This window comes from Salvelinus fontinalis, chromosome 2 (genome assembly GCF_029448725.1).
Source record: "Salvelinus fontinalis isolate EN_2023a chromosome 2, ASM2944872v1, whole genome shotgun sequence".
NCBI lineage: Eukaryota > Metazoa > Chordata > Actinopteri > Salmoniformes > Salmonidae > Salvelinus > Salvelinus fontinalis.
The window spans coordinates 68,110,501-68,133,398 of NC_074666.1; the positions used below are offsets into that span (position 1 = coordinate 68,110,501).

General features: G+C 42.3%; 1 protein-coding gene across 2 annotated transcripts in view; it reads right to left on the reverse strand.

Moving 5' to 3' along the window:
• The window catches only part of LOC129824162 (tumor necrosis factor receptor superfamily member 1A-like), a 36,972-nt gene that overhangs the window by 8,753 nt on the left and 5,321 nt on the right, over positions 1-22,898 (reverse strand). For both annotated transcript variants that reach the window (XM_055883595.1, XM_055883585.1), the window contains exons 2-9: positions 22,774-22,885; positions 22,437-22,550; positions 22,114-22,248; positions 16,544-16,604; positions 11,901-11,980; positions 11,307-11,459; positions 4,513-4,550; positions 4,034-4,142 (exon numbers count right to left, since the gene is read on the reverse strand). In XM_055883595.1, the coding sequence (XP_055739570.1) occupies positions 4,034-4,142; positions 4,513-4,550; positions 11,307-11,459; positions 11,901-11,980; positions 16,544-16,604; positions 22,114-22,248; positions 22,437-22,536 (676 nt within the window). In that variant the 5' untranslated portion in view covers positions 22,537-22,550; positions 22,774-22,885. The remainder of the gene's footprint in view (positions 1-4,033; positions 4,143-4,512; positions 4,551-11,306; positions 11,460-11,900; positions 11,981-16,543; positions 16,605-22,113; positions 22,249-22,436; positions 22,551-22,773; positions 22,886-22,898) is intronic.

Sequence of the window (22,898 nt, forward strand, 5' to 3'; positions counted from 1 at the left end):
CTGTAACCAACATCACGCTTTGCTGCTTGGTGTAGATGCTTCTGTGCATATTTTCAGTGGAACGGATGTTGGAATCAGGGTGTAATTTGCAAGAAGGATAAGGCAACAACCTTAAATGTTAAAGGCCGAGCAGTTGAAGGCTGCTTTTCGCTATTTGATTTGCCAATTAATCTGAACCTCAGATTCTTTCTGATTCATATCACCAAAGTTTCGCAGTTTCCACCTACACATGCACCCACATTTCCACGTGACTGACAAGAGATATGTTTTATGCTGACACGCTGCGGCATAAAACACCGTAAAGGCGGTTGTTTTGAGTACACAACAGTACATATTCTACCCACATCAAAGCGACAGGACAAGTAGTACTATGCTGTAGGGTACACACCTCAGAAATGTGCTCGATGGGATTTGCTTTTGCTTCTGATATGCGAAAACACCTACATTATATCATATACGTTTATTATAAATCCAAGCTTATGCACCCAACCTTAAAGTCCTACTCCAGGCTCCTTTTCACTTAATTTATCACCTGATTTACTTAACCCTTTACACTCGTACCCATATACGGGTTGAAAATGGCAGATTTAGGCACTAATAAGCGCCTAAATTGGAACAAAGTGACTGTACAGTAACATACTATACATGATGTCAGAGGTCTGGGCTTTGCACTTCACAGCGCTGTATTGGTTTTCACTGAAAGTTGTTCTGATCTTGAGCACCACACGCAACAAGACGTTGCCCCCATCCCTGAATTGCTTTGTAAAAGCCTAACACTGTAAGATCATATTTTAGGACCGCTAGTCATGTTGGCAATAGGACAAGATTTCAAATCATGCCGACCTGACCCAGATTCCGATATATAATGGACCGTTTTTGGTCATTGTGTGATGGTGAGGATGCAGGGTTGTGTTCCAAACAAAACATCTACAAGTGTGCTTGCTCTAGTTCCTCAACAGCACAGCTAGGAGAGCTAAAAAAAAGTACCTTATAGTTCAATACTTTTTTTTGAGTCATAAAAGTGCATTGAAATTGCTTAGGAACTGTGCATACTTTAGAGAGGTGTGTGGTCACTTGGCCACCATTCAAACCCTTATTTGCACCTACCCCACATTTTCCAGGAATAGTCTTATTTTGTTACTGAAAGTATCTAGAGTATTTTCAGATTCCGCTATCGACAAATGTGGCAAAGTACACTAAATGTAAAATGCACATAAAATCAACAGCGTGATGTTTGGATTCAGTTGTTAGGTTCTTATTTTTCTGAGTAAATAACTCACGGACAGTAGAGAAGCTTTAACCAAGTTTAATTCTTCCCAAAGGTTCTGTACAGCTGTAATTCAGACAACCCAACATTTCTCCCATCCAGATATATAATCCCACTTAAGACACTCCTCCTTCTCTTCAATCCTTACATCTTATGGTTTAACAGGAAAAGAGTAACAAGATACCAAACCTGAATTTGTCCTCGCCTCCTGACCTCAACCCCTCCATCTAATCCCCAGATGTCCATCTGTCTCCCCTGTATCAACACGTTGCTCTCCTCTTGTCCACCCAACACATTCCACAGCTATCTGTCTTTCTACAGAGACCCAGTCTCTTTCACTCCTTAATATGCTATGCTTCTTCTCTATCATTTATTTAATATCTCCATGTTCAAAATGTCGAATCCAACACAGTCTTGTGTCAGGATGAACTGTTGTGTCCTCACCTTTGGTCTAATAATTTTCACATTATCTTCAAACTGTTCCCTTTCAATTGCTACTATGGTTATGCATTTGCTTTTCGTATTCATTCTGTAAGAAAAATGTACATTTAGCCCTATACATACAGTCAAATTCCCACAAGTATAAAGGGTTAACAAAAGGCACTCAATAGGTGGTCCAGGTAGCTTGTTAGAGCATCTTAAATGCAATGTTGCCAAACTAAGGCTGATGGCAAAGCCACACTGGGAGACAGACAAACTACATGTAACTGCCAAAATAAAGGAAACACTTGAGTAAATGAGGGATACAATTTATATTGAAAGCAGGTGCTTCCACACAGGTGTGGTTCCTGAGTTAATTAAGCAACATCCCATCATGCTTAGGGTCTAGTATAAAAAAGGATCCCATCAGCTTTATATAAGCTAGACCTACTATATTTATTTTTCAACTTTCCTAATATTAAGCACATTGCTTATATTTACAGAAGTATAGCCTACCTGGCTGGCATGAAAATAAACCACGGGGAAAAGCTTCCTCCATTCGCTATTTAAGTGCATAGATTACTTGTATTTTTTCCCCACTGCCCCTGTTTCGATACAGGTGCATGATAACGGTCCATTCTAAATCAAAACAAATATCACACATATATTATTTAGTATATCTAAAGACATGTTTAAATCAAGAATAGGTGACAATATTAGCCTATCACTTGTGAATTATATTGAATCATAGTCACACACCTCATGTAACCTAGCCCATAGGCCTATATGATTTAATATAGTGGACAAATAACTTCTTAAAATTAAGCACATTAATCCGCTTTACAAGGGGTGTAGAGCCTAACTGGCATATATAAACAGTGTGTGAGTTTCAAGTTTGGGGAAAATAATTTTCACCATAAAAATGTCACTTTTGATAATGGTGTTTTTCACCAATGGAACATCCGCGATTATAGCCTCCTACCATGTGCGCATTGCTGCTCTTATAATGTGAAGAAAGCCTAATAGTTTATCAACATTTTAAGCTACAGTAAACATTCTGATCTGTTGCGTCAGCCACATTGCATAAAAACGTTTTTGTTGATGCTAGTGGTTGCAGATCTATCGCATCCCACAACTGTCCCAGACTATGTTTGGAATATTTATTTCTTGAGCAGAATAGGTCAAATTTTGTACTATGGGGATAGTAGATTGACATAGACTTAGATTGACATTGACTGTTCGTTAGGCAACTCATCTTGTTGGCTGACGAAAAGTAAATGTGGACAATTATTCCATTAACTTCAATAAGCACCTCGGGAATTGGACAAGGACGTGCAGTTACGTCCCCAATGTGTCTGTCTTCACTTGTAGCCTGTGAGAAAGATCTGATCACATGACAGAGAGCCTGTGAGTGAGAGATGCTTCAGATTGTGCAGCACTCAGAGAGAAGTGCACAACACAGCACTCCGGGCTGCAAAAGGCATGGATTTTTATAGGGTGCATTACGGCCACAAAGGGGATGCCCCCGTGAAATTTGAGGCATTATCATGTGCTTGTCAAATTGTGAATGAGAGACTATTGGAGTGTGTACAGCCTGCGCCAAAAAAAAAACTAAGCAGAGCTCATGCCTTTTCAGAGCTCATGCCTTTTTTCAAATCATCATTAGAGTCTCATCATGCAGCCTTACAATATATAAAAAATCAAAACATATAGCCCAATGTTTGTAGAACAACTAAAGTTACATGAATAACTCAAAATTAAGCATATAGGAGTATCTATTTCTTTGTTTACCGCTCAACACAGAATAGCCGAATGTGCACACTCCCTCAAATCGTTTGGAGAAAATATTTGTTCAATTGTATTTTTCATACTATAAAATAATTCCATGGAATTATAAGCAAATCTTGTCTGCTAAATGAATTAGTGTAGCCCAAAGCCATTTGGCATAGCCACATCAGGACCTAACATAAGGACAACTCAGTGTGCTATTCTTCTCTACTTCATATCATGCTTCTTTAGACCTGTCTAAAATACATAATGGATTTATTGAGAAGGTGTAGGTTATATTACATGGGGTTTATTAGACTTTTTAAAATGGCTTGTAGGTTATGTGTGGAAGCCAGGAGATGCTAAATGTGTTGCTTAATTGCTTAATTAACGTTCAATTACCGTGAGACAGACAGTTATTTGCTTGACAATCACCGACTGACGACCGCCACAGCCCTAGTCACGTCCCTCCAATAGAGTTCCAGACACAAGTATAATCTATGCCAAGGTGTTTGTTGGTGTTTCCTTTATTTTGTCAGTTACGTCTACATTGAAGATAGACAAACATCAAATACTTACCTCTGGGCTCTCTGTCTGGCAGCAGGGGTGTGACAAGGGGGTTAAACTCAGTCTTGGCAGCACTGTGAGCGAGTGTCATCATGGGAATCCCTTCAGTAATGTTCAGCGTCTTGGAAGGGACAGCAGACAGACAATAATCCTTAGCATCTGTCTGGCTAAGCAGAGCAGCAAAGTGTCCATACACACATACAGTATAGGTATAGTAACATATCAAAAGAGATACTGATCATTTGCTGAACTAGATTCTTCCTTACAGGTTTAAAATCAGACAAAGACAAATGATATCTACTGATGCAAACATAGCCATGCTGTACATTCCAACTCTAAATGTAATGTAGGTTTTGCACCAGCTAGTCAGGACTGTCCTACAGGTGAATAACATCTTTTTTCTCATGTTCTTTATAGTTTGTATCATCTGCTTCCTTTCTAACACTATCGCTGATCATTATCCAAATGTAACGTCAGAAACTGATACTAACCAGTGAAGTTGGGTAGTTTGGCTGATGATGAAGCTGATCTGTTTGAGTTAAAGACAGATATGATCAGTTTCCTGCACCAACTGTTGCAGTGAATAACTTGTGTTTTCACACGAGAGCTCTATAAGATTAAACGTCAGTTGTTTTTCAAAAGAAAAACAACACAATTGGAGGTTTTAAGTCCATAACAATTCTTAAACCACATTAGAAGACTGCTTTTGAGGTCTGGGAAAAATCAGAGAAATTTATATTTTTGAGTGTAGTTACCCTTTAATTCATGTGGGCAGGCACCTAGCACTGTTGTTTGGTTATCAGTGTTTCTGTAGCACGAGATGGAGTTTGCAAAACAAATGACCACTGGATTGATGAAAATAATCAAGATATCATTCGGCAAGGTAGGCTAATTTGAAGCTAGATAACATTTCATTGAAACAGTTTTTGGGAAAGCCTTTCCATCTACCACAAGATGGTTAGGCCCATCACTAGCATCACTATATTTGTCCTGTTCCTTAATTGTTTGAAACCTGGACGTTTTACCTCATTATGAGGCATGTCTTACCTTGCTTCAAAGTAGCCTATAGCCAAAATCCTACCATAGAAACGTGGAGGCAATTATTTTCTAAAGACTTCCTCATATGCATACAATACTCCTGTTCTATATATTTTCTTTAAACGTTCTTTCATTGTCTAGCAGCCAAAGGCATTATCCTAGTCATATTAGCAACTCATGAGAGTTGTTGCATCTTTAGATCGCCCCTCTTTCTAAATGTCTAACAGATATTTCCATCTATGTCCATGAAACTGCTTGCAGGTACGGTAAGCATTTAGAAAGGTGTTTTCCGCAAATTGCATTTTAGAACATTCGCCCGTGTGCACATTGCTGCACTTAAAATGTGAAGAAATAATAGTTTATCGACATTTTAAGCTAAACATTCTGATCTGTTCCATAAACCTTATTAATTGATAAGTTGTACACCTCCACTACACTACTTTGATACGCAGCGTGGGGATTAAGAAGTGAGTATACACAATGCAAACTGAAAAATAAGTGGGTATACAGCGTATACCTGCGTATATATACCCTCCACTACACCACTGCTGCTAATAACATTATTAAAGTTGGAGTGGTAAGAATTACCCACATTTTCAGGTAAACCAAGTATAACATTCAATACTTCTTTAGTAAAAAACAACAACAACAACAACTTTGCTGACAGTGGCAAGAAGAAGTATGTGAACCCTTTGGAATTACCTGGATTTCTGCATAAATTAGTCAGAAAATTTGTCACAACAATAAACAAACACAGTCAAACACAACTAATAACACACAAACAATTATACGTTTTCATGTCTTTATTGAACACAGCGTGTAAACATTCACAGTGCAGGGTGGGAAAAGTATGTGAACCCTTGGATTTAATAACTGGTTGACCCTCTTGGCAGCAATAACTTCATCCAAATGTTGCGTATCAGACCTGCTGTTAAGGCAGTCAATGTTGTTCTCCTCCTCAGACGAGGAGGAGCATGGATCGGACCAAGATGCGGATTGGTAATTGTACATGTTTAATGTAAAAACACAAGAAAACACTACAAAATACAAAACAACAAACGTGACTAACCTCAAACAGTCCTGTGTGGCCCAAACACTAACACAGGAAACAAACACCCACAAAACACCAGTGAAACCCTGGCTGCCTTTGTATGACTCTCAATTAGAGACAAACAATGCACACCTGTCTCTAATTGAGAATCATACCAGGCCGAACACAAAACCCCACATAGAAATACAAACATAGACAAACCCACCCAACTCACGCCCTGACCAACTAAAATGAATACAAAACAAAGGAAAACAGGTCAGGAACGTGACAGAACCCCCCCCTTAAGGTGCGAACTCCGGGCGCACCAGCACAAAGTCTAGGGGAGGGTCTGGGTGGGCGTCTGTCCACGGTGGCGGCTCTGGCGGTGGACGAGGTCCCCACCCCACCATAATCAATCCCCGCTTCTTTATCCCCCTCCCAATGACCACCCTCCCACTAACCCCACCTAAATGAAGGGGCAGCACCGGGACAAGGGGCAGCACCGGGACAAGGGGCAGCACCGGGACAAGGGGCAGCACCGGGACAAGGGGCAGCACCGGGACAAGGGGCAGCACCGGGATAAGGGGCAGCACCGGGATAAGGACCAGCACCGGGATAAGGGGCGGCAGGTCCTGGCTGAGGGACTCCGGCAGGTCCTGGCTGAGGGACTCCGGCAGGTCCGGGCTGAGTGGCAGCTCCGGACTGTAGGGCAGCTCCGGACTGTAGGGCAGCTCCGGACTGTAGGGCAGCTCCGGACTGTAGGGCAGCTCCGGACTGTAGGGCAGCTCCGGACTGGCGGGCGTCTCTGGCAGCTCCTGACTGGCGGGCGTCTCTGGCAGCTCCTGACTGGCGGGCGTCTCTGGCAGCTCCTGACTGGCGGGCGTCTCTGGCAGCTCCTGACTGGCGGGCGTCTCTGGCGGCTCCTGACTGGCGGGCGTCTCTGGCGGCTCCTGACTGGCGGGCGTCTCTGGCGGCTCCTGACTGGCGGGCGTCTCTGGCGGCTCCTGACTGGCGGGCGTCTCTGGCGGCTCCTGACTGACGGACGGCTCTAGCGGCTCCTGACTGACGGACGGCTCTACTGGCTCGGGACAGACGGGCGGCTCTAATGGCTCGTGGCAGACAGACGGCTCAGACGGCGCTGGGCAGACAGACGGCTCAGACGGCGCTGGGCAGACAGACGGCTCAGACGGCGCTGGGCAGACAGATGGCTCAGACGGCGCTGGGCAGACAGACGGCTCAGACGGCGCTGGGCAGACAGATGGCTCAGACGGCGCTGGGCAGACAGATGGCTCAGACGGCGCTGGGCAGACAGATGGCTCAGACGGCGCTGGGCAGACAGATGGCTCAGACGGCGCTGGGCAGACAGATGGCTCAGACGGCGCTGGGCAGACAGATGGCTCAGACGGCGCTGGGCAGACAGATGGCTCAGACGGCGCTGGGCAGACAGATGGCTCAGACGGAGCTGGGCAGACGGGCCGTTCAGGCACCGCTGGGCAGACGGCAGACTCTGGCCGGCTGAGACGCACTATAGGCCTGGTGCGTGGTACCGGAACTGGAGGTACCGGGCTGAGGGCACGCACCTCAGGGCGAGTGCGGGGAACAGGAACAGGGCACACTGGACTCTCGTGGCGCACTCTAGGCCTGGTGCGTGGTACCGGAACTGGAGGTACCGGGCTGAGGGCACGCACCTCAGGGCGAGTGCGGGGAGAAGGAACAGTGCGTCCAGGGCTCTGGAGACGCACAGGAGGCTTGGTGCGTGGTGCCGGAACTGGAGGCACTGGGCTGGAGACACGCACCATAGGGAGAGTACGTGGAGGAGGAACAGGGCTCTGGAGATGGACTGGAAGCCTGGTGCGTGGTGTAGGCACTGGTGGTACTGAGCTGGGGTGGGAAGGTGGCGCCGGATATACCGGACCGTGAAGGAGGACACGTGCTCTTGAGCACCGAGCCTCCCCAACCTTACCAGGTTGAATGGACCCCGTAGCCCTGCCAGTGCGGCGAGGTGGAATAGCCCGCACTGGCCTATGCAGGCGAACCGGGGACACCACCTGTAAGGCTGGTGCCATATACGCCGGCCCGAGGAGACGTACTGGAGGCCAGATACGTTGGGCCGGCTTCATGGCATCCGGCTCGATGCCCAACCTAGCCCTCCCAGTGCGGCAAGGTGGAATAGCCCGCACTGGGCTAAGCACGCGTACTGGGGACACCGTGCGCTTCACCGCATAACACGGTGTCTGACCAGTACGACGCCCTCTTACTCCACGGCAAGCCCGGGGAGTTGGCTCAGGTATCCAACCCGGCTTCGCCACACTCCCCTTTAGCCCCCCCCCAAGAAATTCTTGGGTGAGCCTCTCGGGCTTCCAGCCTCTCATACGTGCTGCCTCCTCAATCCACCGCTCCTGGGCTGTGGCTGCCTTCTTCACCTCCCGAGAGCGGCGATTCTCTCCAACCCTTCCCCAGGGTCCTTTTCCGTCCATGATCTCCCAAGACCATTCCTCCTGTGTCCAGTGCCTTAGTTCTTTCTCTCTCTCCTCAATCCGCTTGGTCCTGTTGTGGTGGGTGTTTCTGTTAAGGCAGTCAATGTTGTTCTCCTCCTCAGACGAGGAGGAGCATGGATCGGACCAAGATGCGGATTGGTAATTGTACATGTTTAATGTAAAAACACAAGAAAACACTACAAAATACAAAACAACAAACGTGACTAACCTCAAACAGTCCTGTGTGGCCCAAACACTAACACAGGAAACAAACACCCACAAAACACCAGTGAAACCCTGGCTGCCTTTGTATGACTCTCAATTAGAGACAAACAATGCACACCTGTCTCTAATTGAGAATCATACCAGGCCGAACACAAAACCCCACATAGAAATACAAACATAGACAAACCCACCCAACTCACGCCCTGACCAACTAAAATGAATACAAAACAAAGGAAAACAGGTCAGGAACGTGACACCTGCACAACGGTCAGGAGGAATTTTGGACCATTCCTCTTTACAAAACTGTTTCAGTTCAGCAATACTCTCGGGATGTCTGGTGTGAACCGCTCTCGACGTCATGCCACAGCATCTCAATCGGGGTTGAGGTCAGGAATCTGACTGGGCCACTCCAGAAGGCGTGTTTTCTTCTGTTGAAGCCATTCTGTTGTTGATTTACTTCTGTGTTTTGGGTCGTTGTCCTGTTGCGTCACCCAACTTCTGTTGAGCTTCAATTGGCGGATAAATAGCATTACATTCTCCTGCAAAATGTCTTGATAAACTTGGGAATTCATTTTTTCCATCAATGATAGCAAGCTGTCCAGGCCCTGAGGCAGCAAAGCAGCCCCAAACCATGATGCTCCCTCCACCATATTTTACATTTGGGATGAAGTTTTGATGTTGGTGTGCTGTGCCTTTTTTTCTCCACACATAGTGTTGTGTTCCTTCCAAACAACTCAACTTTAGTTTAATCTGTCCACAGAATACACAGAAGCTCTTTTGCGAACTTCAGACGTGCAGCAATGTTTTTTTTTGGACAGCAGTGGCTTCTTCCGTGGTGTCCTCCCATGAACACCATTCTTGTTTAGTGTTTAACGTATCGTAGACTCGTCAACAGAGATGTTAGCATGTTCCAGAGATTTCTGTAAGTCTTTAGTTGACACTCTAGGATTCTTCTTAACCTCATTGAGCATTCTGCTCTCTGCTCTTGCAGTCATCTTCACAGGATGGCCACTACTAGGGAGAGTAGCAACAGTGCTGAACGTTCTCCCTTTATAGAAAATTTGTCTTACCATTGACTGATGAACATCTAGGCTTTTAGAGATACTTTTTTAACCCTTTCCAGCTTTATGCAAGTCAACAATTCTTAATCTTAGGTCTTCTGAGATCTCTTTTTTCGAGGCATGGTTCACATCAGGCAATGCTTCTTGTGAATAGCAAACTCAAAGTTTGTGAGTGTTTTTTATAAGGCAAGGCAGCTCTAACCAACATCTCCAATCTCGTCTCATTGATTGGACTCCAGGTTAGCTGACTCCTGACTCCAATTAGCTTTTGGAGAAATCATTAGCCTAGGGGTTCACATACTTTTTCCATCCTACACTGTGAATGTTTAAATGATGTATTCAATATAGACAAGAAAAATACAATAATTATTGTGTTATTAGTTTAAGCACACTATATTTGTCTATTGTTGTGACTTAGATGAAGATCAGATCAAATTTGATGACCAATTTATGCAGAAATACAGGTAATTCCAAAGGGTTCACATACTTTTCATTGCCACTGTAAAGCCATGCAAGTGCATACGATAGCTGGTCTCCCAGAAATACAAGATATGCTAATTGTTATGTGTCCCTCCAAAATAATAGCACATAACCTAAAAGAGGAAAGCCTGATTTCTACAGGCCTGTGGTTTCTAGCTCTACACCCCATCTCCCATAGGACCTCCATCAACTCATCTCTCACTCATGTCCTGACCCTGTCTCCCTGAAATATTAAACAGAACTAAGCATTACACGGTCTGGCGCTCTGCTCCGCTCTACTCAGTTTACAACTAGCTACTCCTGCAGCAGCATACTATATTCCTTTTAAAGAGACATTTCACTCAAAAACAATCTTTTGGTATTTATTTTTCATTAGTCCACTGTTGACACGGTCCCAAAATATTTTGCATGTCAGCAGTCAAGATATTGGACTTTTAATAAGCAAAATGTCACTAGTCTCATCTTTATGTGAATAGCAAACTCACATTTTGTGAGGCTTTTTTATATTGCAGGGCAGCTCTAACCAACATCTACAATCTTGTCTCATTGATTAGACTCCAGGTTAGCTGGAGAGTCCTGACTCCAATTAGCTTTTGAAAAAGTCATTAGCCTAGGGGTTCACATACTTTTTCAACCTACACTGTGAATGTTTAAATTAAGTAATCAATATAGACAAGAAAAATACAATAATTTGTGTGATATTAGTTTAAGCATACTCTGCCTATTGTTGTAGATACATACTCTGTCTATTAGAGGAAGATCAGATCACATTTTTGGACCAATTTATGTAGAAATCCAGGTTATTCCAAAGGGTTCACATACTTTTTCTTGCAACTGTACATGTATTACTGTATATATAATGTATATCAATATACCACCCTAAGGGATCAAATCTCAGTAGGCAATTGGTTACAGTGTTGAATTTGACAAGCAAGTCAACTGGGTTACTGACTGCCTGAATATTTTATCATTACCGTTGGCTGAGGTGTCCCTGGTAGGCAACTGGAGTTCTTTTTCAGAGTTTGCGTAACAGCCATGTTCCCTGCATCCAACCAGGAGTCTGGCCATTAACAGAGTGGTGACCAGGAAAACCAGAAGGACATACATCATGGTGTAGGGGAGGTGAGCTGTTGAGGATACAGATAAGTATAACCATCAATGGCATTTATTTTCATACCGCAAAAATAACTCTACTATCTGACTACATTTAAGAGGGATCAGAAGAATGTAAGGTAGAGAGCTAAAAGATTCAACTACAGCAAATTGTTGGCATGGAGGAGAAATTCTATCAAGTATTAATGCTATCAAGTAACACCTGCAATAGTTCCCATTTGAGTTGACTTACATTTTCATGTCAGTTACCATAAGTATATTATAATTGTAAAAAGGTAGGTGTTTTAAACGACTTGGTTCTGCTTGTTGTGTCTCAAGGCTGTCTGAGTGTTAACAATAGGTGCTATGTAAGGATTATGAAAGCTTATGAAGGCTTCCTGAAGTCACTGAAAGAACTGAAACTGAACTGAAAGAACTGAAAGATCTGTGGAAGCAAAGGTATTGGTGGAACTCACAAGTGTCTGTATTTTTGATGATGGAGGGGTTGGGTGTTGGTATTGGGAGTTTGGGGGTTGAAGTTGTGGTGCACTCTTTCCTGAAATATGACGACAGAAAAACACAAGGTCACTCACATTAAAACCAGAAGGGATTTCCCAGACACTATATCACATTGACATTCACAACTTTTTGTTTGATATGACACCAATAACATTTTAAGGGGACAAAGAAAATGACTATTGGATCAAATGTTTACAAACTGTTAATGAAAGGTTTGCATACAGATGTTTTTTATATGTTGAGCTTTTGCGTTGAACAAAATCCATTCTATAAACATATAGTGCCTTGCGAAAGTATTCATCCCCCTTGACATTTTACCTATTTTGTTGCATTACAACCTGTAATTTAAATAGATTTTTATTTGGATTTCATGTAATGGACATGCACAAAAAATACCAAATTGGTGAAGTGATTTTTTTTTAACTTGTTTAAAAAAAAATACAAATAAAAATGTTAACGGAAAAGTGGTATTCACCCCCTTTGCTATGAAGCCCCTATATAAGATCTGGTGCAACCAATTACCTTCAGAAGTCACATAATTAGTTAAATAAAGTCCACCTGTGTGCAATCTAAGTGTCACATGATCTGAGTATATATATACAGTTGAAGTCGGAAGTTTACATACACTTAGGTTGGCATCATTAAAACTCGTTTTTCAACCACTCCACAAATTTCTTGTTAACGAACTATAGTTTTGGCACGTCGGTTAGGACATCTACTTTGTGCATGACACAAGTAATTTTTGCAACAATTGTTTACAGAAAGATTATTTCACTTACACTGACCCACTGTATCACAATTCCAGTGGGTCAGAAGTTTACATACACTAAGTTGACTGTGCCTTTAAACAGCTTGGAAAATTCCAGAAAATTATGTCATGGCTTTAGAAGATTCTGATAGGCTAATTGACATAATTTGAGTCAATTGGAGGTGTACCTGTGGATGTAATTCAAGGCCTACCTTCAAACTCAGTGCCTCTTTGCTTGACATCATGGGATAATCAAAAGAAATAAGCCAAGACCTCAGAAAAATAATTGTAGTCTGGTTCATCCTTGGGAACAATTGGGAACAATTTCCAAACGCCTGAAGGTACCATATTCATCTGTACAAACAATAGTACGCAAGTATAAACACCATGGGACCATGCAGCCATCATACCGCTCAGGAAGGAGACGCCTTCTGTCTCCTAGAGATGAACGTACTTTGATGCAAAAAGTGCAAATCAATCCCAGAACAACAGCAAAGGACCTTGTGAAGATGCTGGAGGAAACAGGTACAAAAGTATCTATATCCATAGTAAAACGAGTCCTATATCGACACAACCTGAAAGGCCGCTCAGCAAGGAAAAATCCACTGCTCCAAAACCGCCATAAAAAAAGCCAGACTACGGTTTGCTACTGCACACGGGGAAAAAGATCGTACTTTTTGGAGAAATGTCCTCTGGTCTGAAGAAACAAAAATAGAACTGTTTGGCCATAATGACAATTGTTATGTTTGGAGGAAAAGGGGGAGGCTTGCAAGCCAAAGAACACCATCCCAACCGTGAAGCACGGGGATGGCAGCATCATGTTGTGGGGGTGCTTTGCTGCAGGAGGGGCTGGGGCACTTCACAAAATAGATGGCATCATGAGGGAGGAAAAATGATGTGGATATATTGAAGCAACATCTCAAGACATCAGTCAGGAAGTTAAAGCTTGGTCGCAAATGGGTCTTCAAAATGGACAATGACCCCAAGCATACTTCCAAAGTTGTGGCAAAATGGCTTAAGTACAACAAAGTCAAGCTATTGGAGTGGCCATCACAAAGCCCTGACCTCAATCCTATAGAAAATTTGTGGGCAGAACTGAAAAAGCATGTGTGAGCAAGGAGGCCTACAAACCTGACTCAGTTACACCAGCTCTGTCAGGAGGAATGAGCCAAAATTCACCCAACTTATTGTGTGACGCTTGTGGAAGGCTCCCCGAAACGTTTGACCCAAGTTAAACAATTTAAAGGCAATGCTACCAGATACTAATTGAGTGTATGTAAACTTCTGACCCACTGTGAATGTGATGAAAGAAATAAAAGCTGAAAGAAATAATTATCTTGTCACGATCGCGTTGACATGAACGAGTGGACCAAGGCGCAACATGATTTGAATACATCTTCTTTTAATAACAACGACGAAGATGAACACGACACACTTATACAACACTAACGAAAACAACAAACGATCGTGAAAAAACTTCAAACGTAAGTGCACACACAAACTCACTTACGTCGACATATACATATACACAAACAGCTAAAGCCTATGGCAGCCTTAAATATGGCTCCCAATTAGAGACAACCGAAATCAGCTGTCTCTAATCGAGAACCCATTCCGGCCACCATAGACTTTCCTAGAACTACACCCAACATAGACACAGCTAGACACATACACTCAACACAAAACCATAAACTACAACAAACACCCCCTCTACCATATAATACCCCAAAATACACACATACCCCATGTCACACCCTGACCTAACTAAAATAATAAATAAAACAAATAATACTAAGGCCAGGGCGTGACATCTCTCTACTATTATTCTGACATTTCACATTATTAAAATAAAGTGGTGATCCTAACTGACCTAAAACAGGGATTTTTTACTTGGATTAAATGTCAGGAATTGTGGAAAACTCAGTTTAAATGTATTTGGCAAAGGTGTATGTAAACTTCCGACTTCAACTGTATATATACACACACCTGTTCTGAAAGGCTGCAACACCACTAAGCAAGGGGCACCACCAAGCAAGCGGCACCATGAAGACCAAGGAGCTCTCCAAACAGGTCAGGGACAAAGTTGTGGAGAAGTACAGATTAGGGTTGGGTTATACAAAAATATCTGAAACTTTGAACATCCCACGGAGTACCATTAAATTCATAATTTTTTTTAAATGAAAGAATATGGCACCACAAAAAGTCTGACAAGAGAGGGCTGTCCACCAAAACTCACAGACCAGGCAAGAAGGGCATTAATCAAAGAAGCAACAAAGAGACCAAAGATAACCCTGAAGGAGCTGCAAAGCTCCAAAGTGGAGATTGGAGTATCTGTCCATATGACCACTTTAATCCGTGCACTCCACAGAGCTGGGCTTTATGGAGGAGTGGCCAGCCATTGCTTAAAGAAAAAAATAAGCAAACACGTTTGGTGTAGCCAAAAGGCATGTGGGAGACTCCCCAAAAATATGGAAGAAGGTACTCGGGTCAGATGAGACTAAAATTTTGCTTTTTGGCAATCAAGGAAAATGCTATGTCTGGCACAAACCCAACACCTCTCACCACCCTGAGAACAGTTGGTGGGGATGGTGGTGGCAGCATCATGCTGTGGGGATGTTTTTCATCGGTAGGGACTGGGAAACTGGTCAGAATTGAAGGAATGATGGATGGCGCTAAATACAAGGAAATTCTTGAGGGAAACCTGTTTCAGTCTTCCAGAGATTTCAGACTGGGATGGAGGTTGCCCTTCCAGCAGGACAATGGCCCTAAGCATACTGCTAAAGCAACACTCAAGTGTTTTAAGGTCAAACATTTAAATGTCTTGGAATGGCCTAGTCAAAGCCCAGACCTCAATCCAATTGAGAATCTGTGGTATGACTTAAAGATTGCTTTACACCAGCGGAACCCATCCAACTTGAAGGAGCTGGAGTAGTTTTGCCTTGAAGAATAGGCAAAAATCCAGTGGCTAGATGTGCCAAGCTTACACACCCCAAGAGACTTGCAGCTATAATTGCTGCAAAAGGTGGCTCTACAAAGTATTGAGTTTGGTGTTATGCACGCTCAAGTTTTCTGTTTTTTTTTGTCTTATTTCTTGTTTGTTTCACAATAAAAAATATTTTGCATCTTCAAAGTGGTAGGCATGTTATGTAAATCAAATGACACAACCCCCCAAAAAATCTATTTTAATTCCAGGTTGTAAGGAAAGAAAATAGGAAAAATGCCAAGCGGGTGTGCCTTTAGAACATTGATTATCAGAAACCTGAGAGTACCTCAGACACATAGGATGTTCCGGAACTTAAGATCTTATAAAGTTCCGCTTTGAGGGGAAGTCCTCAACCCACTGACCTCAACGCATGCCATTACAAGATCTGATTGATCTTTCAGCAGCATACAACAGAACACGTTCATTCTCTAGTACACTGGAATAAAACCCATGGCTGAGTCATTTCAGGGATATCAAGTCTATATCAAATTAACTATGGGTTTTGAGGGGTTTTGCTAAATAGTAGGGATGCATCCCAAATGGCAACCTGTTCCCTATATATTGCACTACTTTTGACCAGGGCCCATATCAAAAGTTGTGCACTATATAGGGAATAGGGTGCTATTTGGGACACAATCAAGGTCTCAATGTGAACCAATGTAAATGTGTGATTTGAAAAAAAATCTGTGATGTTCTATGTTCATTGCCAGTGTCAAAATATTATGGTTTGGTGAGATTGTAAAGTATGTGAGCATTACTCCTTGTCACTACAGAATATTGTATTGTCAGAGCTAAACAAAAAGGGTGGTGCATATGTTCAGTTTACTAAATGTATAAATATTGTAGAAGCTGGAATCTGGTGGTCGTACGTTTGGCATGGTTGGCATCGCTTCAACTCGTCTTTGTTAAAGTCTGACTTACACACGGAACCTGAAGGGAAAATACAGGGACAATTCTGAGAATAGACAGTATCATGAACACATTTATCGTGAACACATATTTGTTCATTCAAAAACATTGTTTCTCTTATTCCTTCCGGTTTTGACACTGCTTACATTTTAACATGTTATTTTAAAACATTAAATGAATGTCATGGAGAAAACGAAATGAGGCCTTTGGTCAAGGACATGAAAGCAGTGCACATACAGTAAAACCTGGCCATTTCACTAATCTGTCACTCTTTGAGAGGTGAGGGGATAAAATTCAAATACATTCTATATACTGAGTACACAAAACACTAAGAACACTTGCTCTTTCCATGACATAGACTGACTAGGTGGATCCAGGTGAACGCTATGATCCCTTATTGATGTCACTTGTTAAATCCACTTCAATCATTTTAGATGAAGGGGAGGAGACAGGTTAAAGAAGGATTTTTAATCCTTGAGACAATTGAGACATTGATTATGTATTTGTGTCTTTCAGAGGGTGAATCGGCAAGACAAAAGATTTAAGTGCCTTTGAACAGGGTATGGTAGTTGTTGTCAGGCATAGGGCTGTTGCAGTGACCGTATTACTACCACACCGGAGGTCATGAGTCATGAAGGCAGTCAAAGTCCACGTGACCATTTAGTCACGGTAATTAGGTTTCTCCCAGCTCTGATGCTGCTGATGGTCATTAGTAGCCTAGCAAACTTGCTAACTGGACTCAGCACTCTATTGTCCCTTTAATCACTCTGACATCAATGCATTTGGAAATCTAATCAAACACTTCAATAGGCTATGTAATTGCATCAGAAAACAGAGTGATGGCCTCTACCGAAAAGAGGAGGATCTATAGGCTAGACCTACTATATTTATTTTTCAACTTTCCTAATATTAAGCACATTGCTTATATTTACAACAGGAGTACAGCCTACTTGGCTGGCATAGAAATAAACCACGGGGAAAAGCGTCCTCCATTCGCTATAGATGACATCAGTGGTGATTTTAGCATGTAAATCTTGGTGTGTTAAGTATATATATAACTGTGGGATGCATGCCAGCAAAACCACTATACAACACTAAACAATACATTAATTGCACTATAACGGTGACAAACTGTGCCCACAAACTGTTAGGGCCTACATAAAACCCAACAGCAGAGTCCCAACACCTTACCGCTGCTACACCTGGCTATCAGCGGAGCTTTGTCTTGCAGCGAAACAGTTCATTCAGCCTCATTTACTGCCTTTAAAAAAAACATAGCTGATGTGGCTGACTTGCTTAAACAAATGTGGCTCCTACTGACAATTGAGATGTGCAATCTATGGCATTAGGGGACGAAAAGTGGATAAGAGGCAATCCGTAATTTTGATTAAGATATTAATGAGCGAGCTAGAACAGATGTTGTCCACAAAAAACTATTTGTTCACTACTTTTTAAATGTACAGTGACAGAATTCAGAACATGGGCCGGTTCTTACAGTGTTCTCCCTGTACATCAAGTCAGAACCGTAGGATAAATAAAGGGGGCATATAAGCAGGCAATGAAGGCTCTTACAATATTCAATGATTACATTTCTCTAAAACAGATTGTAGGCTACATGTACACCACCAAGTCAGAACAGTGGGATAGGTTATGAGGGGGGAAAGGGACAAAATTATTAGGGCGAGGCACATGGGCAGCTTACGACACAATATAAATATACACTTAGTATTACTTTCTTAGCTACAGTATATATATCTCCCTGGCATATTACATCATTTATGCAGCAGCATACAGTACCTTTTTGTACTCACCTTGTTGTGCTGTGCTCACTTGAACAGGAAGGTGGCGCAGCGGTCCTTCGTGGGCACATTTTTGTCATCAAAGTCTGGCATTCTCTGGATTTATGGTGCTTTCAAGACAATTGGGAACTCAGAAAAAAACAAGGTAGAATCATGATGACGTCAGTGATCTTCAGGTCGTAGCTCTAGAAAAAAGCCCATGTTCACGATTTACAATTCCGAGTTGGATGACCTGTCAGAAAGTACTTTCGCAGTCGGAGCTCATTTTTCCCGAGTTCCCAGTTGTCTTGAACTCACTGAAATCAGATTTGGCAGTTCCGAGTCAACAATTGTTTTAAGTGCGGCACAAATCTTGCTTCATTGACAGCATGGCCAATGCTTAATGTTCATCATTTTAAGCTTGGAAAAGAGACTTGATTGCTAGTGCTTGCTTTGCAATGCTTGCAGTTAGCCACTGATTTCTTCCGAGCCCCTCATTGTTGATTTTGCAATTTCCAAATTGTGTAATGTTTATGTCCAATGCCTGATGAGCACCAATGCGATTGATCTAAAATGTATCTTCATATGACAAGGATTAAAAAGTAGATTGCCAATTCATGATGATGACGGCTAGCTAAGATTTTGAAAGAATGATGTTGACATGATCATCCAATCAAAGTTGTACAGTGTTTCCTCTGACACATTGGTGTGGCTGGCTTACAAGTGGGCATTATGTCAAGAAGTAGTGCGGCTTGGCTGGGTTGTATTTCTGAGGATGCACGGCTCTCCGTCTTTGCCTCTCTCGAGTCCGTACAGAGGTCTCAGCGATGAGACAAGACCGTAACTACCAATTAGACACCACGAAATTGGGGAGAAAAAAAAGGGAGAATTATTTAAATAAATGAAAACTACTGTAGATAGAACATGATTTGACGTCATTTTATCTGTGGCCAATGACCTTCAGCCTTCTTGGATTGGCACTTATAATGTAACTCTATGGAAGCACCCAAGGGGCTTGAATTTTCGAGCTCTACCATCAGACATTACCAACACCTACGCTCAGTATTTTTCGCTGGCTGCCCCACCACCACAGAAAGCACTGAGCTTAGCTGAAGCATCTGCATTTTGGAGCTACCTTACGCATAAAGCAATAAAGAGACCATGCAGCTTTATTTACTCAATGTATTATTAGAATTTTTGGGGACATTGTTTGCAAAGTGATATTTGACATGTACAGTATTAATGCCAAAATAGCATGCAAAACAGTCAAGTCCCCCTGCCCTGAATGACAGGTCGCCACTGGATGACATGTATTTTGCCCCGCTGCCCCTGTTTTGATACAGGTGCATGATAATGGTCCATTCTTAATCAAAACAAATTTCCCACATATATTATTTAGTATATGTACAGTACAGACAAAATTAAAACAATAATAGTCTGATGGGTGACAATATTAGCCTATCACATGTGAATTATATATTATCACTGATGCCCAGCATAAGAAACAATGCCTTTTTTGGCGACTTTTTCTAATCATAGTTGCACACTTCATGTAACCTAGCCCAATGGCCTATTAAAGTGTCCAAATAACTTCTTAAAATTAAGCACATTAATCCACTTTACAATAGGTATAGAGCCTAACTGGCATATATAAACAGCGCGTCAGTTTCAAGTTTGGGGAAGATCATTTTCACCATAAAAATGCACTTTTATAATAAAACATTACATGCATAAACGCATTTGTAGTCACTTTTGATAATGGAGTTTTCCCGCTAATTAAATATTAGTGCTTAATTGCTTAATTCCTACTGCCGTGTGCGCATTGTGCTGCGCTTATGATGTGAAGAAATAGCCTAATAGTTTATCAACATTTGAAGCTAAACATTCTGATCTGTTGCGTCAGCCTCATTGCGTAAAACTTTTTGTTGATGCTAGTGGTTGTATTAATTTGGGATCTATCGCATCCAACAACTGTCCCAGACCATGTTTGGAATATTTATTTCTCGTCTAGAATAGGTCAACTTTTGCACTATGGGGGATAGTAGATTGACATAGGCTAGTGCTTTTGTTGTTCGTTAGGCCTACTCATCTTGTTGGCTGACGAAAAGTAAATGTGGACAGTTCTTCCAATATCTTCAATATGCACCTCGGAATTGGATAAGGACATGCGCAGTTGCGTCCCCGATGTGTCTGTCTTCACTTGTAGCCTGTGAGAAAGACCCTATCACGTGATGGAGAGCCTTGTGAGTGAGATGAGAGATGCTTTCGAGCAGGCAGCATTTAGGGAGAAGGGCCACAAAAGGCATGGATTTTTTTAGGGTGCATTATGGCTACACAAAGGGGATGCTGCCGGGAAATTCGAGGCATTTTCAAGTGCTTCTCAATTTGTGAATGATAGACTGACGAAGTGTGCACAGGCTGCACAAAAAAACCTAATCAGAGCTCATGCCTTTCAAGCAACTTTTTTCAAATCATATTAGAGTTGCATCATGCAGCCTTATAATGTAGTAAAAATCTAAACATATATCCCAACGTTTGTAGAACAACTAAAGTTACATTAATAACTCTAATTAAGCATATAGGAGTACCTATTTCTTTGTTAACCCCTCAACACAGAATAGCCGCATGTGCGCACTCCCTCAAATTGTTTGGAGAAAATATCCTTTCTATCTTACTCAGCTTTGTTCAATTGTATTCTTATTACTATAAAATAATATAACATAATGCCACGAAATTCTAAGCAAATCTTGTCTGCTAAAATGAGCCAGTGTTGCCCACAGCCATTTGGCATAGCCAGTTTAGGACAACTCAGAGTATGCTATTCTGTTCTGCTGAAATAGACTACATTTTCTTCATATCATGCTTCCTTAGACCTGTCTAAAATAAATAATGGATGTATTGTGAAGGTGTAGGCTATATTACACGGATTTATTAGACTTTTTAAAATGTAGATGTTCCAAAGGTCAGCGTCAGTGGCTTATGATGTGGAAGCCAGGAGATGCTAAATGTGTTTATGTTCATTAACGGCGCACCAGTTTGTTTTAAGAACTTCAACGCTGCTGGGTTTTTCACACTCAACAGTTTCCCATGTGTATCAAGAATGGTCAACCACCCAAAAGACGTCCTGCCAACTTGACACAACTGTGGGAAGCATTGGAGTCGACATGGGCCATCCCTGTGGAACGCTTTCAACACCTTGTAGAGTCCATGCCCCGATGACTTGAGGCTGAGGGGGGGTGCAAGGCAATATTAGGAAGGTGTTCCTAATGTTTGGTATACTCAGTGTATATATACAGTATATACACTGAGTGTACAAAACATTCGGAACACCCCACCCCCATCAATTCGTCTGAGCAGGGACTCTACAAGTTGTCGAAGGCGTACCACACGGATGCTGGCCTATGTTGACTCCAACCTGTCTCCTCCCCTTCATATATACTGATTGAAGTGGATTTAACAAGTGACATCAATAAGGGTGCAGTGAAATGTGTTGCTTTACATGGTCAGCCACAGTAGTGCGGCATGCCTGGATCAAACTAGGGTGTAGTGCCTTGCTTAAGGGCACAGCGGCAGATTTTTTACCTTGTCGGCGTGGGTATTCGAACCAGCAACCTTTCAGTTTACTGGCCCAACACTAACCACAAGGTTACCTGCCACCCTATTATTGAGGCATTATTGAGGCTGCAGGGACAGCAGGACTATATCCAGTTTGCACAACATGCTGAATCAGGTCATAAAAGAGTTATACTTACAGAGACTACAGTTTTTGCATTTGGAGCATGATTCACAGTACAAGTCCTTGGTGAGGTTCGTTGGGTAGAATCCCTCCTTGCAGCCACATACAATGTCACTCTTGGGCTCACAACCTTTCTTCTCCTCTTGAGATACTAGGACAAAAAAACACAGAAGAAACTGTCTGTCTCACTCCCATCGCAAAACATAAACTCCCAAGGGGAAAAATATACAGTTTCTTCTTACACGCACGCGCACGCACACACGCACACGCGTGTATGAACAATCATTATTACACTGCGGTCCAGAAATTGACACTTGAATATGAGTGAAGAATGCGTACCTCCTATATCACATTTTTTACAGCGATGACAAGTTGACAGTTCATTTACTATCGCTGTGAATGTCTGGCCGATACATTTTCTGCATTTGGAAGTATTCATTTCTTTGTGAAAGCCTGAAAGACATGTTGAAATACAGTACAATGTATATGTATCTTCACCAGAGATGCAGAAACATTGTTTTATAGGCACTGTAATTTAATGCCTAAAATGATCCACTGTTTAACATCAAGATTGTAAACATAGTTACAGCAAAATACAATATACTGTAGATTGGAACTAATGAGCTACACTTCTGTCCATGCTCTGATTCTAATTGTGTTACTCAGTGTTGCTTACCTGCTGGACATTTGTTGCAGCTACTTTCCGGGTCATTTTTTAGCACCTCCTCTGTGCAACTCTGTGTAGAGTTGAGACTCTGTGTAGAGTTGAGACAGGCTAGCGTCAAAACCTGGCAGACAAAG